The sequence below is a fragment of the Aptenodytes forsteri genome, unplaced genomic scaffold (assembly GCF_000699145.1).
Source record: "Aptenodytes forsteri isolate BGI_AS27 unplaced genomic scaffold, ASM69914v1 Scaffold212, whole genome shotgun sequence".
NCBI lineage: Eukaryota > Metazoa > Chordata > Aves > Sphenisciformes > Spheniscidae > Aptenodytes > Aptenodytes forsteri.
Genome location: NW_008795487.1, coordinates 632878 through 651388, shown reverse-complemented (window position 1 = coordinate 651388; position 18511 = coordinate 632878). Strand labels below are relative to the sequence as shown.

The 18511-nt window shown below is 40.5% G+C and overlaps 1 protein-coding gene across 1 annotated transcript in view; it reads left to right on the top strand.

Annotated features, from left to right (window-relative positions):
* The window catches only part of GABRB3 (gamma-aminobutyric acid type A receptor beta3 subunit), a 35580-nt gene extending 18912 nt beyond the window's left edge, over positions 1 to 16668 (top strand). The window contains exons 4-6 of the mRNA XM_009281335.2: positions 630 to 782; positions 5163 to 5407; positions 16318 to 16668. Coding sequence (XP_009279610.1) covers positions 630 to 782; positions 5163 to 5407; positions 16318 to 16668 — 749 coding nt within the window. The remainder of the gene's footprint in view (positions 1 to 629; positions 783 to 5162; positions 5408 to 16317) is intronic.
* Positions 16669 to 18511: the final 1843 nt, after the last annotated feature.

Genomic DNA, 18511 nt, shown 5'->3' with positions numbered 1-18511 from the left:
ATTCATGACATCTATAAATATACTGTATATATATACACGCACATATAAAATCTTTTTTTTTGCTTAAAATATTTTTGGAAGAAAAATTCTGTCCAGCTCTAATTGATGTTAGAGGCCTTTGGATCTGGTCTGAAGGCTTTTCCTCACTGGGATTCATTACAATTTATTTTTGACACCACAGGTAGCATGTTTCTCATAGTTCAGATGTAATTAAGAAATGCCATCTCATGAACAACTCTTCCATGTAAATACAAAACTATGCACATTACTAATCCTCTCAATATAAATACTGTACATAAAACTATGTATTTGGATAAGCATTTTACTTGGAGACCTAAGCATGTGTTTTCTAAAACTAACTGGTGCTCACCCATCTGTTCAATAATCTAGAATAATTCACTCTCTCTTTTCTTCCCAAATACAAATTGCTTGGATATCACTATATTCACTGCAAGATTTCTTTTAATACCAACCAGTAATGCAGTGAAGGCATTTTCCCTACTGTTCTGCAGATGTCATACTACCCCATAAAATGTGCATGCTTTAGTTTCTACGGAAACTGAAGACAACTCTCTGCAAGTGTCTTTTCCTCAGTATAAATAACGCTGTTTTCCCCTCCCTTTCCTCAGGTGCCTATCCAAGACTCTCACTGAGCTTCAGGTTGAAGAGAAATATTGGATACTTTATTCTTCAAACCTACATGCCCTCCATACTGATTACCATTTTATCATGGGTGTCATTCTGGATCAATTATGATGCATCAGCAGCAAGAGTTGCCCTTGGTATGTGCTAAGAATGAGTGGGACATTAAAATGTCAGACTGAATGTAGCCTTCGGAGGTTGTTAAAGACTGCAACGTGATGTCAGTGTTTTGATATTCCAAAATCATTTACGTCAAAATCATGTCATTCAGTATTGCCTCAAAAGTGATAAGGTTTCCCCTGCACGCAAGAAAGTAGCTACCACTAAATCTCTGACATGAGCTGCTCATACAGGTCCCAGCCTTGTTCTCATCAAAGTTACTGTTGTTGTCAGTAGCTTCAGCAAGGGGACCAGCTCCAGAATCATACTCCAAGGGCTTGAGCATGGGCTTTTAGTCCAGCTCAGTGTGGGAAGACAAGTGTGGCTCCAAGCCTGCTCCTGAGGTCCTGGGTGCTTTAACTGACAGTGGCAGGAACAGACCTCAAGAACCATGTGCTCATTCAGAGCGCAGGGGCATGTCAGCTACGGACCGTGACATCCCGGCTCACCCTCAGAATGCGTGGTATGCTAAGTGCATTTTTATGACAGCTTAAAGTGCCGTTTACCTCATGGCAGAAAAACATGGATTTGACACAGATTGGTGATCCCAGTCCAAGACCTTTTCAGATCAAAGTATTGTTTAGATAAGCGAAGGTGGCTTCAAAATATCTCACAGGAAATATTTCATCTGTTACAGAAGCATACTCAGGGATAGCTAGAGACAAGGAATATTAAATGGATCCATAAATAATCCTTATGACTACTGCTGCCTCTCATCTCATCCCAAATCCTGTCTTCAACCCTGTGCTTCCCAATAGCACATACCTTCCTTCCCAAAACTTGACAGTAAGCCTATGCTGTATAACTTCCTAGTGTGCTCTCTTCTCTTCTTAAAACAGACACATATTCCCTAGTTCCCTTATTTTTCTGATGTATACCACAGCAAACTGTGACTCCAACCCATGCCCATGAGATTCCCCTTCTCTGAACCTCCCAAGATCCCACATACCAAAGCAGGCTGGGCAGCTACATGTATACCTTTATGCAATGTAATATTACATCCTAGCATCTGAACTTGGATAATTGAAGATATTGTAGATTAACTGCAGTTACTGTACAGTAATTCTACAGATACTGTGGATTAGCTGGTGCATATGGGCCTGACACAATCTGGCATTACCACTCAGCAGCTAGTGCATGTTCAGCAGGTTGCAGCTAAGTAGTAGCTTAATGGGAGGTGGGACATAGAGTCCAAACAGCTCTGATGTATATATAAATGAACTTCTGGATACCAAAGGTCCACCCTGGAGACATTATGACCGAGTGAGGGGAGCACTTCAAACACATCAGTCAGCATCTAGATTTTTACATGCCAGCCAGGACTGCAGAGAACAGATGGATAGACAGAAGTTACCAAACCCAGTGACATTCCATGCCCTTCTATAATGAGTTCACACAGTTTTTCCTTGTTTAAGGAACAGGACTGTCTCATGTGGCCTATTTCTGTGTAGCACAAGTTCATCAAGTACCATACTGTGATAACACAAATATTAGAATAAAAGCCGGAGAGTACATTCAAGGCAAGCTCAGGAGTCCAGATGTTCTATTTTCAATTGGTGGAAAGTCCTTTTCAGAGGACGAAAATCCATCTAAAAGGTTCTTCTGCGAAAACAATTGGTGCCTTGGTGATTATGTCTGTGATGTTTGTATAATAAAGTTCAGTACCATGGGTCTAATCCTATGTTCCTTTGTATAGCCACTCTTATGAGTCTGAAGCTGATACGAAATGGTATCAAAGTTTAAAGGCAATATCGCAACTTTGGACATAGGTAACTGGCTCTGAAAAGCTCAGTTCACAGGAGGATAAGGCCTGCTGCCTTAGCTGTTTGTTAGAGGAAGAATTCCCTGTGCAGTCCTTAGAGACATAGAGACAAGCTTTTACTCTACCCCTGGAAGAAGCCTGTGTTCTCTGAAAGAGCCTGATTCTAGTTCATTCACTTCCATGTTTTGCTCCTGTCCCTGGTCCCTCGCCGCACACGCCGTCTGTGCTCCAGCCTGCGCTGAACCAAATAGTTCCCTCAACAGAGAAACACAGGCATGGAGCAAAGGCCAGCTCATTCCAGAGACTATGTGCTAAAGACACTGCAGATAGAGGCTGATATAGGGCTGATCTCAAGAGAAACGTTCAAAACCATCAATTCTGTTCAAAACTGAGCTTTTGCTAGTTAGCCCTAGAAGTTCCTAAATTCAGTCCTTTGAGTGAGGAGAAAAATAATCTCAAGAGTTCTCACTCTTGGGAAGGGCTATAATCACAAGATTACCCTGTTTTTATATGATAGGTGAGTGTCAGCTGCTTCTCCTCCAGCTGTGCTTTAAAATAAATTATTGATCTTCAGAAGGGCATTTGCCTGCAGGGTGTCAGGATCTCCCAGGGGACGTATTTGCTTTTGGTTAGCGTTAGCCACCTTTCTATTCAGTGTGCTTAATCTTCTGGATCACCGAGAGAGCCACCAAACTCTCCCCATGTGGTGTCTATGGACTTGCCTCTGGAATCTAGATTACAGCCTGGGAACAGGCACCAAAAATGTGGACATTATAACCCCCACTGGGCAGGCTTGTACGTCCCTTGTGACCTAGGCATTGGTAAGCATCTGTGGGATGATAGTGAGATGCCAAGGGTGTGTTAAAAGGAATCTGTGAGATTTCTGATACAAGAATCAATTGGATCTTAGCTAATTCTTTGAATCCCTTACGGGAAGCAGCTACAAGGAAAGAAGCTAATTCAGGCTAGAGAAATCTCTTGGGCTGCAAATGTATGATAGTGTTTGCTACAGTCCTCCACCCTTCTCACCCCTGTTCCTTGTGCTGGCATGGAGGTTTTCTAGAGACTTTGTCAAAGTTTCTTTAGGTAAAAGTAGTGTGTCAGCCATACTCCTCCTTCTACTGCAGAACTGGGTGAGTTATACCCAGTACAATTTTTAAATAAGCTTGTGCTGTGGGTGTCTCCGCTGTATTTCAAGCCGTGAAACATCTGACATCAACACACGCTTGTTTCACAGTTTAGAGGAAAAGCACTGAAAACCACATGACGCTGACCTTCTAAATATACAAAATATTTGTTACAGAACCTCGTAGGCTACTACTACAGTTCCCTGGAGTGACACTGTTTACACCAACAGCTTGATTTTGAGTTATATTGTCTTTATTTCTGTCTCTTCAGGTAAAAGAAGCTGCGCTTTATAACACGACAGCAATTTTCTTTTGTTCTTTATTTTTGTTCTGCCTGCGTTTTAGTGACTACTTACAAGCTAGTGGTGTAATTACGGAATCAGAAAATAGTAACGGAGGGGACCTATTAGAATGGCTTGCCTCTTTTACCAATGTAGTCTTATTCCACAAATCAGTGTTTTCAGCCACCTGTGATTTGTGATTCCCATGAAATTTCCAGCAGAGATACAGACCCTGCAGTTTATTGTGAATTCAGGCAGACTTACAATAAATTTGCTTTTCTTACCAGCTTTTCAAAACAGTGTTCTGGAATATATTTTCAGGTGCTATATCCATCCTTAGGTAAATAAATGAGGGTTTGACATACCTTATAGATTTTCTAGGTACTTCATTAGTGTCCAGTCGATCACTATAAAAATGCTGCTCTCCCTCCTTGGCTTTTTCTTTCCACAAATGCACATACCTGTCTGCCTTTTGGTGCTCATCTCACTTCTTTCTATGTAAAAATTAGACTACTGCTCTAAACCAGTCATCTCAAATCCCTCTTCTATATAGTCCTTTCCTGAAACAGGTGTCTAAAATAGATGGGATGAACTGCTCTAGAACAGTGCCTGTCTCTCTCCATCTGCTACAGAGGGCCCTACAGGACTAACTTCAACCAACTGCTTAACTCTTAGAAATTTAAAACTGCATGAGAGGAATCTTTCACCATCTATACGAACGCTCTGCCTTAATATGTACGCATGGTTTTATCTGTCCAGTCCTCTAATTAGTTTTGTTACTTTTTAAAAACTTCTAGCCATTGTGTTGAGCAACACAGTGCTGTAAGAGCACACCTTTTAATGCTTGGCAGGCTATTTGCCTTCCTGTCACAGATCAGTTTGGTCTTCGTGGAAGAGATCCTCAGTACGGCTACACTGGCTTCCATGAAGCTGTTGTTAACTCCCAGCAGTGGTGCCAGGTCTCCTTCTTAGCTGTTCCCCCTGATCATATGAAGGGAATGTTGTAACAGAATCATAATGCATCAAGCTTTAATTTTACTTTCATTTGCAGTGATGTCACCTGAGAGATACCTTTCACAAATTTTTAAGCTTCTTCACACTGACAAGGCAAATTTGCCAAAAAGGAAAATAAAATTGAAGCATGATCTGCTTAGAGTTGTAAGGTATGTGCTCTTTTTTTTCTTTGTGTAGGAATTACAACTGTGCTGACTATGACAACAATCAACACTCATCTGCGAGAGACTTTGCCTAAAATTCCGTATGTTAAAGCCATTGACATGTATCTTATGGGCTGCTTTGTATTTGTCTTCTTGGCCTTACTTGAATACGCCTTTGTCAACTACATTTTCTTCGGAAAAGGCCCTCAAAGGCAGAAGAAACTTGCAGAAAAAACAGCAAAGGCAAACAACGATCGCTCAAAGTTTGAAGGCAACCGGGTAGGATTCTTTAGTCTATATATAGCCTCTCTTTTCTTTTATTACAAAAACTAACTGTGTGAAATAAACAAAAAAATCATGCATAAAAACATCACCAACCACATCTCCTTTTTGTGGGCAAACTTTGGCATTTTTATATTCAAGAACCTACCTAGAAGAATATATTTAGGCATACAGAAATTGAAGTGAGCATGATCTGTATAACAAGTAACTGTAAAAAGAAGATAACAATGGGAGTGCAGCTAGCTTGAAAATAAAGGCCCAGATCTACAAAGGCATTTATTTGTTTAAATCAAATATAATTTAATTGTGATTTTGTTTAAGTACCTACGTAAGGGAATCCAGGATCTGAGCATACTTTTTCTCACTTCACTTAGAGCAGACACATTTAGAATGGAAGAGAACAGATAAGGGATTAGTTCTGCCATGCTAATTAATTGGCCAGCTTAGCTGAACCGCTGTGTGTGGCATTGTCATCTGCTGCTGTTTAAGACCAGCAGAAAATTATGATTCCTAGAGAAACTTTCAGATTGATTTCTGAAGCACAGTATTGGCATGGTCTGTGCTGATTATGCTCCAGCCTATTTCCTTGCCTGGAGCATTACTTCATCCAATGAATACCCTTTTCTTTTCCCCTTTGGAAGAAAAATTCAAAGTATTCAACACTATATGATGTTAGCAAGCCATGTCAGTTTGAACAGAACACCTTTTTGGCTTAAATGCTCCCAGTGAGGCTTTTTCATTCAGTTCTGTTGAGTAAGACTGTTTTTTCTATCGGCTATAAATTAGAAGAGTTCATAGTGACAAAACTACTGCCTGTTTATTAAATACCAGTATCATAAAAGTAATTTCAAGCTGTGTTTTTGATCCTAATGATTCTGTCTGCTATGGCAAATGTAATGCAGAACTACACATAATTATTGACACTTATATCTGTGAAATAATTTTTGAACCAATAAACTCATTTTTGTCCACTATATTATGAAACCAAATTCTCATCACAGTTGGCAGCACTGCTTAGGACTAAGCTAGCAGGAAGAATGAATTCCCTTTCCTGGAAAAATAAATAGTTACAATAATAAAAAAAGCAGATGGGGAAAAAAAAGAGTATCAGAATTGAAAGCAATGGAGAAGATTTTAGCTGCAAGCAGGTAATGCAGATGTATGCACTAAGGTTCAGTTCTCCCAATGGAAACCATCTGGTGAATCTCATCCATTTAAATGATTTACATAATTCAGTACAAGTCTTGTTAATGGCCCCAATAGCACCCCATGCCTGACTGTTCTTCTATCTTGAGATCAATTGGTCTATATTGTCAAAAGAAGCATACGAACCTTAACTAATGAAAATGAGGGGTTTTCATACCCAGATCATGTCATTTTTATATCCCAGATCTGATCATACCATATACCCTTTTTTTTTCTCACTTTTGACCTTTTCTTTCCGGACCATCCGAAGCAAATATCGTGGACTTTTCTGACTTTTCTGCTGGTTTAATATCAACCATGCATGAAGGAAATTAGGCTACAAATTCAGCACACCAGAGCTGAAAGAAGAGCGTGTTGCTTTGTCCCTTGTAGTCCCAGCTGTGAAAGGGAACTCTGTATGCTTTGTAGAAACGCATATACTCATACTGACTGTGAATATTTGCTGTTCAAATGATCTAGGATAAATAATGAGGTACAGTCCCATTCTCTGCGGAAAACATTTTGTCTCCAGGCCTCAGCTGGTGAAGTCAACTGAGCTTCGTTGCAGTCACTGGCTTCAGTGCCTTCAGAGAAGCAGTGCCAGCATACAACAGGAAAAGACAGGGACATTAGGTAGAGTTGATCAGAAATCTTCCTTTGAAACAAAGCATAGACAGAAAATGCAGATTCAGTGAATGTAGGATGTCAGATCTGAATTTCTGATTTGAAAAACACTGGCAAATGCAAAGCAGAGGGAATTGCTCAGAGCAGGTAAGAGGTCCTATTGCCTTCGGGATGAGCAGCACAGGGGAAATCCATCTAGCAGATCTACTTTGGACAAAGTTTACCAGGGCGTCCAGACACCGTAGCCCTGAAGAAGGAAAATGGTTGCATGGTTCTGGATTATGCCCACCGTGTACCATACTGTACAGGCATCCATGGATGTAGCAGGACAGGTGGTCATGCCAGACTTTTTTTACATACTTGCCATGGAAGACAGTACCTGAAAGCTCTGCAGCCTTGGCTCTGACCTCTTCTGGGGCAGTAAAGAGGCATTAACTTCCAACCTGTTCTTTGGTGGCTCTTGAAGATCATTGAATCTGATGGAAATAGCGGCTGCTTGGCGTTTGCTTGCTTCTTGCTTTAGAGTTGGGACTCAGGGGCTGGATGTCCTGGGAGAGGCTCACAAACTGGAGGGCATACTGCACAGTAAGGGAGGCTCAAAGCCACAGGTGAAGACTACCTTGTGCGAGTTCAATGACATTACTGTCATCTTCATTTTGTTGAGGCTTCAGGCTTCCATGGAGTGTATTTCCATTCAGAAAGGGAAGGTTTCTAATCCTGGGAAATATTTCAAATCTCACGTGATTTGGGGCTGAGCAACATTTTTAAAGAATGGGAGAGTGCCTAAAAACAGGCAGCCCCCTTTGCAGCTATTGCCATTATTTCATGACTGTCAAAATGTACGCTGTGCTGGAAAGAAGATTGAAAATGGTTGAGATATAAAACTGGAAGAAGGCATTATTTTTAGTTTGTCTCTAAGACTACCATTTTGAGTTTATTTGTGTTGCTGTTTTGTTTTAGTAATTGAATTTGCTTCTATACGAACCATGTGCATGAGCTCGCTGTCATTGATTTAGAGTGCTAGCTCAGGGCACTAGAAAAAAAAACAACCAAAAACCAAACCAAACCAAATAAATAAATAAACATTAGCCCATTTATTGTCCACATCAGATGCTGTAACTAGTGGGTATAGTGACAGAACAACTCTGTGCTGTATCAGGTCCAGCTGACAGTGCTCAGGCAGGAGGGGCTGCGGTGCTGTGGAAATCACTTGTTTGTGTTGGGAGGCAGCACTAGCAGAGCAGAGGCAGCACAACATATTGCCTGGCGTTCAGGCCCTGAGTTTGAGCATTGCTCTTACGGTACGCGAGACTGGGAGTGCTGCTGAGGCAGTGTCTGTCTCTCCGGCAAAGGGAACAAGAGGAGAATGAGGGAAAATGCCACATTATTTTCACTCGGGAGCGTTTTAGACCCTGGAACCCAGTAGAACCAGGATGGACACTGGTATTGTAGTTCATTTTTTACATGTCAGAGAACTGAAGTCTGGCGTGCAAGCTAGCAGGCTTGGTTATAAACACTCCTCTTACAGTAGCAAAAGGGCTTTTCATGCTTTCCTAGTCTTATTTGATTGTAGAGCAGGAGAGCTTTAATAACAAAAATGTTCTAGGCCACAAAATCCACAGATGTGGGTATGTTTGTGTTTTATTCGGTAATTGCTTTGCAAAGCAGCCACTGTTCATGCTCAGTAACTCTGCTTTCTAATGCATGCATTTGCATTGTCCTGCATCGGAGGTTACGGGTTTGAAAAGCCGAAAATGGCACAGCCACCTCCATGTTGCTGCTGCTGCTATGTACACGCCTCTTAAACGCCAAGCTTTTAGGCACTTTTCTTTGAGTTGTTCCTGATACGCTGCCACTGAGGCTTGCTGTGTTGAGGAGGGCTCCACCAGCTGCCGCCGCCGCCAAGCTGCCTGTTGGCTTCACTGCTCCGGTTATGGCTTTCTGTCCAGCTCCACCCATGTGTTAAAGCCAACGAGCCCAATAGCTCCTGGACTTAGAGAAAGAAGAGCCCTTGTAGCATGCAAACAGAACAGCCAGTGTCCTCACATTGCAGAGGTGACAAAGAAAAGCAGTGGGGAGAGGAAAACTCTGCCCTGTATTCTCCTGTGTAGCACTGCTGAAGGTGGGATGATGACTGAGGCACGTCTGACTAAACTGAATCTCTGGAAATGGTTTCAGAAGATTCAGAGCTGGTGATGAGATGAAACCTGAGAGAGCCTTTGCAAATGACTCATCTGTGGATCAGCAGCTGACTACAAAGAAAATTTCACACATAGCCGTCTCTTCTTTTGACTGCTTTTGCATCGTATTTTATTTCAGATAATGCACTGTAAATAGTATTCCTCGCTGAACTTTTCCAGCCTTTTCCCAATAAACCACAGTTACTGGAGATGAACATAGGATGCTCCTTTTTTTGTGTAAACAAATTTTCGTACACGCACCAGTTTTGGATTGAAAACTCTCTCTTGAAAACCTTGATACACTGGTTCATATATAAGAACAAGCTCTAGGCTAAAGGAAGAACTGAATCTTCATTTTTCATAAAATATTTATTCTGCCCATGGTATCGGTGCCTAAATTAAAGTCCTCTGTTTGTGGAAAAACTGTCAGAGAAGAATAGGTGGCCTGTAAAAATGTTTTCCCTTGAAAATTGATCATCATTGTTACGGATCAATTCTGTTTCTCCTGTTTGCATTGGCAGATTCAGGCTTCATTTGTAGCTCTCCGTGCACTTTCAGTTTTGCTACATAAATTGTTTCTTTTAAATAAGGCTCAGGTACAGCCTAATTTACAACTAAATCAGCATGAGACAGGTCTAAGGCAATCCTGTTCTCACTTGTTGTTCACTCTTGTGATAGAGGCTACTGGCATAATCAGCCAGTGAGCATGTGTTTTGGACATTGCTCCTTCTGGGCCAATCCACAGAGGTTATGATTTGTTACAGGTCCCTGCTAAAAATATTGCTTCTTAGTTCAAGCTGTGGCAATTCACGTTTTCAGTTTGGTGGGACCAAAAGTTCAGCCCCAGGGTATCAATCAGGAGGGTAACTATCACAGAAGCTTATTCAAGCTTCAACCCCCTGTGGCTGTCAGACATGCGAGAAGAGCTTCCTTTGAACAAAAATAATGCATAACCCTTTATAAAAAGGCCCTTCTTGTCAGGCAGTTCCTGCATGTTTTTTTAGCTCTGGAGATTCCTGGCTCAAACCCCCGCTGTCAGGCCAAGGCGGCAGCTTCCCACCAGGCATTGCTGAGAATAGAGGCTCAGGCCACTTACATCTACTTAGTGCTTTTAAAGAATTGTTAATTGTAGCAACCGTTCTCACAAGTGGGATTTTATTCTGAGAATGAATATCTTGGCTGCTGTGGCAGAATTATCACTCAGTTTAAATCGGGAAATATGAGAATAGCAAAGCTGCCAGTATTCCTCTGTGCATCTTCATCTTTCCCGGATACTTTTTTCGGTGCTGTTTTGAATGGTGGGATATTTCTGAAACATGAGTGTGATGAGTAGGTGCCAAGTTTTGAAAAATATCTGTCAAGGGTGATGAGCACAGTTCTTGTGGGAAGAACTCTTGTCCTGTAGCGCTTACAATGGGGACAATCAGTGTGCAGTGGGAGAGTCGTGTGTCTACTAATTTTGTTCTACAGCCACTTTGCACAAGTATGAATGGTGCAAATCCAGAGATGGTAATAAGGATTGTACATGCAATCCACAGTAGAGCCCAGAGATTGTAAGAAACCACAGACAATGTAAAATACAGGGGAAGGGATGACCACGCATTCGTTTCCTTTTCTTCGTCCGTTCAAGTATACCAAGATTAATTGTCAAACTCTATTCTTACTTGGTAGACAGTGATACTAAAATGCAACTTCCTAATTTTTTTTATTCTTCATACTTTCCTTTTTTTTCAAGATCTTTCCATCTTCCCAGTTCTGCTGGCTACCCTGGGTTCATCTAGGCTGATATAACATAATTGTCTCTTTCATTTTTTTGTGCTTATTAATTAATATAAACATATTACAATGGTAGTGAGAGAAGTATCAACTTTTAGACTCAGGGAGAGCACTCAACACTATCATTTTTGTTGTGCTTGCAGTTTTAAATTATTTTTAAAATATCCAAGGCATAATGTGGTCAATGAATTTTGCTTTAAGTACAGATAACACTTAGGGCCTGATCACGTACTGTTCTACATGTTGGAAAGCCATTTATACGTAAGCAAAGAAGATGAAAACTGCTACGAGGTAGGTTGCCCCTTGCATAACCATAGATGCTTGCACCAGGGCGGATCAGGTGAGAATCAGGTAGCTGGGGTCTAGTTTACAATTTCCACCAAAAATAATTTCCATTTTATTATAATTTTAAGGGGAGGTCTATTTTGTGGGATAATGTACTTGAATAGTAATTTTGCTGTAAAATAATGCAAGACTAACTACAGAGACAGCTTTTCATGCTGTTATTTAAACCCACTATTTGCATTTATATTGCTTCATATGATGGAAAGTGTTTACATGGTGTTTAAAAATTTGAGATTGATGAACTCCTAAACATACCTATAGGGTTTGAGCAAAATGCTTCCTTTCTTTCTTTTTGTGTAGTAGAGTGAAAGACTTATGAGGAAAAAGAGATGTCATTGTAAAGTACTCCTTTAAATTTATGGAATATTAAACAGAGCACTAAATGAACCTGAAATAATTTAGACACTACCTAATAGTAAATCAAACTTTATGGTAGTTTCCCGACCCTAGTAAAGTGTGTCCAAACTGACATTAAAGCTGAAGTTTTCCAAGAATCTTGATTGAAGAAAGGTCTTCAACAGCAGCTCTTGGCTTGCATTTCTTTAAAAATATAATACTTAACATCCAAACGAGCCAGTATCTTGTCTAGAATTAAGAAGTGGATTCAGGACTTTCCAGGTGTAAAAAGGGTGTTGAAGTTTCATATCTACAACGTACAATCCAAGTTGAGCCTATTGGAGACGTGGTAGTCCTCCAAGAGCAAGGACCAGAGGTTCTTTGTGAGCCTTATCTTAATTCTCCTCTTTCTGGCTTCAGTTAGGTAAGTTATGCTCCTTTTTGTGTGATGACATTAGGCTGCTAGTCTCTTTGGATTTTTTCTTTGTACTGTAACATTTATAGTTCAGAAATGGTGAACCTTCAAAAGTGAATCTGTTTTTCCGTGTATAAAACATCTCACAGCATTTCATGCTTCTCAGCCTCCAAATGGAGTTATGTGAGATTCAATCACTTCACCCTGGTGCAGGAGCTGTAGTTGTTCAGAGGTGGGAGGGATGGGATTTGATTAAAATTGATTCTGAAATAAGAGCATCAGTCTTGCATATTTGGATCCATGCTGATTCAGCAGGGACTTAATCAATTATTTGGTGCTCAGCTGTTTCCAGCTGCTTTGATGAGCTCACTGGGAAACACTCCATGGAAACAACCAGGCCTGGCTTGTGTCAGGGAGGAGGTGGGAGCACCGGCAGTGGAGACCACAGCGGGGAAACGGGAATGAATGGCTTCAGTGGAGCCATGGTCAGGCAGAAAAAAGACTACAAGAAGCACGGAGGCCCAGGGAAACAAGGGAAATCTTTAGGTTAAAGCAGGATGGTAAGGAGTAAGGGGAAATTGGCCAAATACACAATGTCATCTCTCCGATTTATGACAAGGTTCGCGAGCAAAGCCTGGCGTTAACGTTTTGGGGAGAATTTCCAGTGCATAGACAGTGACATTTCTGAGCCAGGTGAAAAAATAATATTCTAAGGCTCATAAGGAGTAAAACTAAAGTTTTATCACAGACATTGGCCTTGTTCATCATGTGTAGCCATGACTGTAACCAGTTCAGCTGCTTTTCTTAATCTGTATCTGTACCTGGAATAACAGTTTCCCTGGAGCCACCAGTCTGCACTCATGGAATCATAGAATATCTCAAGTTGGAAGGGACCCGTAAGGGCCATCGAGTCCAAATCCCTGCAACTCATGGTCACTCATGGAGGATTTTGCCTTATCTGTATATTCAGGCAAACATGAGTCGACTTGCACAGGATACCCTGCCATTATTGGTTTGCTGCTTTATTCATTGAGAGAGCTTGTGTACATTTGTCAGTCATTTAAATCATTGCTTAAATCTTTCAGAAGACATGCTTATGTGCAAATACTTTTTAACATGTTGCATGCATTAAGTATTCATACTTCAGAACATTACCTTAAGATTGTCACAAAGCATTCGTATATATTGCTCTAACTTTGTTGAGAGCTTAGGTGGTTTATCCAAAACCTCTGAAGGAATCAATACAGTTTGCAGGATTAGGTCTCAAGAATATCTGCAGACCAGAAGCCTGATTTCAGTTTCTGCAGACCTCTTCTTCTCTCCATCTGCTCCTTCCTTGTATTTGACATGCAAGTCTGTTGCTCTATTAACAGAGAGATGCATTTCAAAAGTATGTTTCCAAATATGTCTCATTTGATATTTTGAGAAAATATATGCTGTCGTACAACCTCATAGGACATCATGGTATGTTCAGGCAAAGCATTTACACAAATGTTGCAACTTTCTTGACCACCTTTCTGGGTTGATTTATAGATGCAGTGATGAGCAGTGAAAAGTGGCAGCAGCATTGGCAGATCAGAGGCAGAAGCTACGTTAGGGTGGCATGTAAGGTTGGCAGATAAGGTGAAGCAGGCTATGGGGTGTGATGAAATAAGTGGAATCAAATGAATACTTTCCTTGGGCAGGAGAAGCCTGAACACATAGATGTACCCTCCAGGTTACAAGCTTTCAGCTGACACCTCACCTACAAAAATCCAGGACTCGGTGTAGAAGGACAAAGCACCCATGGACAGGCTAATATCTGTATATATGTAGGTGGCGGACAGAATCGGGAGAGATCAGGAAGCCCCGAGGGAAAGAGCAGCTGACATCTGTGGTGGTGGACGGAAAGGGAGCAGAGACCTGCAAGGGGAAGGCAGTGCTGTCAGGGTGGAGCCCAGCAAAATGGTCTCTGCTGGGGCATTTTTAGTAAGCTGAAGAACATTTCTCAAAGCCTGGGAGGAGATGGGAAAGGAGATGACATGTGACGCCGTGGGGGCCTGGATGAGAGATTTAGTTTTAAGCTTCATGAGGAAAGTGCAGATTGTGGAGATATTTTACACAATGCTGTTACAAATCCCGATCATAATTTGTACTCTTTGTGAAAAAAAAAAAAAAACAGAAAACCAGCTCAGTTTTTTTCAGAGACCACCATAAGTAGTGATGATGTCCATGGCTGTATTTTACAGCTGTGTGTATTCCCTGGTTACAGATACTGCTGAACAGCGTGAACTCATTTCTACAAACCTCAAGCTCGTACTTTTGTACCCAACGGGTTTCTGCCATGGGGAAAATAAATTCTTCTTAATCACCGCTGAGGCTTCTCCACCCCATTATTTTGGTTCACGTTGTTTATTTATAGGCACTCATCAGCATAATGTACTGTTGCCTACAACAGCAGGATTTGTTGGATACCTTAGGATTTTTTTTTCTACTTGCCTCTATGTCATTCATAGCGTTTTATATTCTTTTTCCATTTGCAAGAAGCTTGGCAAAGCATTACTGATATACTATCATAATTGCTTTCACTGAGAAAAGATAAGCTGTAGCATCAATAATTGATGAAAGAAACATCCATTTTACAGAATTTTAACAGGACTGAAAAAAGCTAAATGCATATGGACAGACACATAGCTATGCATACTTTTAATGCATCACACAAAGCTTGCAAAGGACGTGGTATTGGATGACTGTACAAACTTCAAAAAGGCCATGATGATAGTGTGTTTTCTCAGCCACTTTTAAACAGATGCTTCTAGGATGAGATGTTCAACTGCTGCGCAGTTAACACAGCTAGATCATGTGGCAGGTTAGAAAAATGTATTAATTGCAGGATGAATTGTGGATAAATAAATTGTATACATAAAACTGGAAATTATCCCGTATGCCATGATTCACTGTCTATTTCTGACATGGGGAACAGAGTTCACTTGAACAGTCTCACACATGCGTTAACTGGCTGAAAATACCCACTACAGAACGTTTATTTTACATTCAGATGTTATTTTCCTTTCCCAAAAGCAGGCAGGAAAATTGGAGCTGATCCCTGCATCAGCTGTCTTCTCTGCCTGTCCTCCAGCATGCAGGGCATGGGGCACAAGGGGATGTGGTGCCCCACTACTGAAGCTACCAAATGCTGACTAAGGCAGCATCGTTTGGGACTGCCCATCAGCGCCACTCATGGAAACTGGAAGTTTTTCTGGATTGAAGGAGCCATACCCAACTCCACGCTGCTCCTCCTCTATCGGTACTCAGGGGGACTAGAGAGTCTGGACTGGAATTTAAGGACTCTAAAGGATCATAACCTTCCATTTACTTACTAAAAATGGCATCGCATTGCTCACCTGTGCTCAACACTCTGCTCACCGCCTCTTGGATATGGAGGTGGGAGGGAAGAGTGCCACCTGTTTCCTCTGTTCAGAAGCTTTCATCCTTGTCTAAGTTCATTGCTTTTTAAGATCACTTACCCAGGTGGAAGAGCCGCACAGTTAAGCATTGCCATTATTGCAAAACTGTGCAAATGACTTTGGAAGAAAAAGCTTAAGAGAGAAGTTGTAGATAAGCTCTGTGATTCCGAAATAGAAAATTGTTCAGCAGGTCAGAACTGTTCTTGTGATTTTAGCAAACTTCACATGTAGGTAGCAGAGAGAGAATCCATCCCTTACCCTCTCCCCCCACCGCCAGCAACGTAGAGATTTCAGTGAACTACACCATCCTTTAAAACGCGGCTGATTTAGAGGGAGAGGAAAATGATTGGTTTTACCAAATACGGTTTTGTACTGGATGTTGGTAGTATGATGATAACCCTGTTTATGAAAGTATTTAAGTACTTGTCTGATTTTAAGCAGCTGAGTAGTGCCATTTTCTTCTAAGATTATCACATGCTTAAAATGAATACATGCTTTCTTCAAATATATATATGGGTTTGGAGATTTAAATACACCCACATTCTGCTGATAGAGGTCAAGTCTTTTGAAACAATTTATATTTCTGTTGTTGCCCCCTAGGTGGATACCCATGGAAACATTCTGCTAACGTCGCTTGAAATTCACAACGAGGTAGCAAGCAACGAGGTCACCACCAGCGTTACGGATGCCAGAAATTCAATGATATCCTTTGACAACTCAGGAATCCAGTACAGAAAACAAAGCTCACATCGCGAAAGCCTTGGAAGACGTTCGTCAGAAAGAACAGGCTCCCACAGCAAGAGGGGCCATTTACGAAGAAGGTCTTCGCAATTGAAAATAAAAATCCCTGATCTAACAGATGTGAATGCCATCGACAGGTGGTCAAGAATGGTGTTTCCATTCACATTTTCTCTTTTCAACTTAATTTACTGGCTATACTATGTTAACTGAGTGACTGAACTTTTTTAAAGGACTTCAATTACAAAGCGAAGTATACTACTTGCCTACAGAGTTTATATATATATTTATATATTAAAATATATATATATATGAACTTTTACTATGTAGACCATACTCATGTATGTGTGAATACGTATAGCAAAGAATTGTGTGTTTTTAAAAGCACACACTGCAAAGCAAAAGTATATGTATGCACACACACATGTACACATTCGTTCTGAGGTTATGGACACTTTAACATAGAATGCACTTCAGAGGAACTTTTTAAATTGAAAGGCAGGTGTCGTCAAAACAACAAGCCTTGAGAAAGTAAGTGTTGTATATTATCACTACAAAACTTTGATTGTCATAGAAGTTTTCAAACAGCTGTAATCGTGTATAAAGTCAGTATTTAGTAACATTGTTTGTAAATGCTGCCATACACGCTAATCATAAAGTGGTAGAGTTACACTGGTAAGTTTAAAATAAGTCATTTATATTGCCGATCCATCAACTACAATTTCAGCAAGCCAAATTTATTTTTCTTTGCTAAAATTTCTTGGGTTTATAGATGTCATAATACATTTGTTCCCAGTCCTGAACGGGCATCGTTTTTAATGATCTCTTGCTTTCTCTTCTGCAGTAAGCAAGCTGATCGTGGGAGTGTTGCTCTAGGTCTTTGGAGACATACACATGTTCATAATATTTCAAACAAGCATTTTAAGTGTCCATCAACAGCAAAATGAATCTTTTGTAAGTACTGTAAATGTACAGCACATTTTCCTTCCCTTGGACTGGTTCCAGCTGCCATGTCATTTTGAAAGAGAACAGCACATTTTTAGTATAATTTAGCTGAGAATTCAACTACTGTCAATGTGTTCTACATCTGCTGTAGATTTAAAGATTGTTATTCCAGTGAAAGCATAGAAGATGTCTCAGGTTATTTGCTACTTCGACATGAAACCATCTAGCTGTAGCCTTTTTTAAATATCCATTCACATTATTTAACATTCTTATAACATTGTATGTTAATGTAAAATATATTTGCATAATATGCATATAAGTATATTTTCTCAATATTTTTCTTCCCTGTGCTTGCTATCGTGACCGCATGCTATGTCATATTTTTGTTTCTGTGATGTTATAACTTTTTATTCTCTAGAATTGAGCAAATAGAGCACTTCCGATACTTTGATTCTACTGGAGCATTTTCATATTTTATTTATATACTGAAAGTACACATACAGTTACCAAGCTGGTGTGCTGCAGTCACAGATCACAAGCGATAGCAAACAGTGTGTTTTGTTTCACCATCAGCTATGTTCAAACATATCCTTCATGCAAATGTGACCACTTTGGTTTTCATCCCAATTTGTTCCCTCACTAGGATCCCACCTTTTTTCAGTCTAGTAGATTGTAGTTGTCAAGGTATGCCAATTTCAGATCTGTAAACTTAATTTGTTATTTATCAGAACTAAACCTTTCTAAAGAAAAGAAGATATATTTTTTGTAAACAGTGTTTCTATCATGTACATTCACAAATAACAACAGATACAGTAGCATAAATAGATCTAAAAAAACAATTCAGGCGTGGCCCCGCCAGTTCTCTGCACGTAGAACTCCTCTGGACATCGATGGGAATTTTTGGCAGATAGAGAGCTTTGGATGCTAGTTAGAGACGTCTGTGGGAGAAAAATGTGTGGATACGCATCTATCAAAAACACCAAAAAGGGATGAAACTGAAAAGGCTGCCTTGGCTCTGTAATGACTCGTGTTCTCGCTAGTGCTTGATTGATCTGTAAGTAGAACAATGATACTTGTGTTGCTGCCATGGTTGTGGTTTAACCCCTCAAAT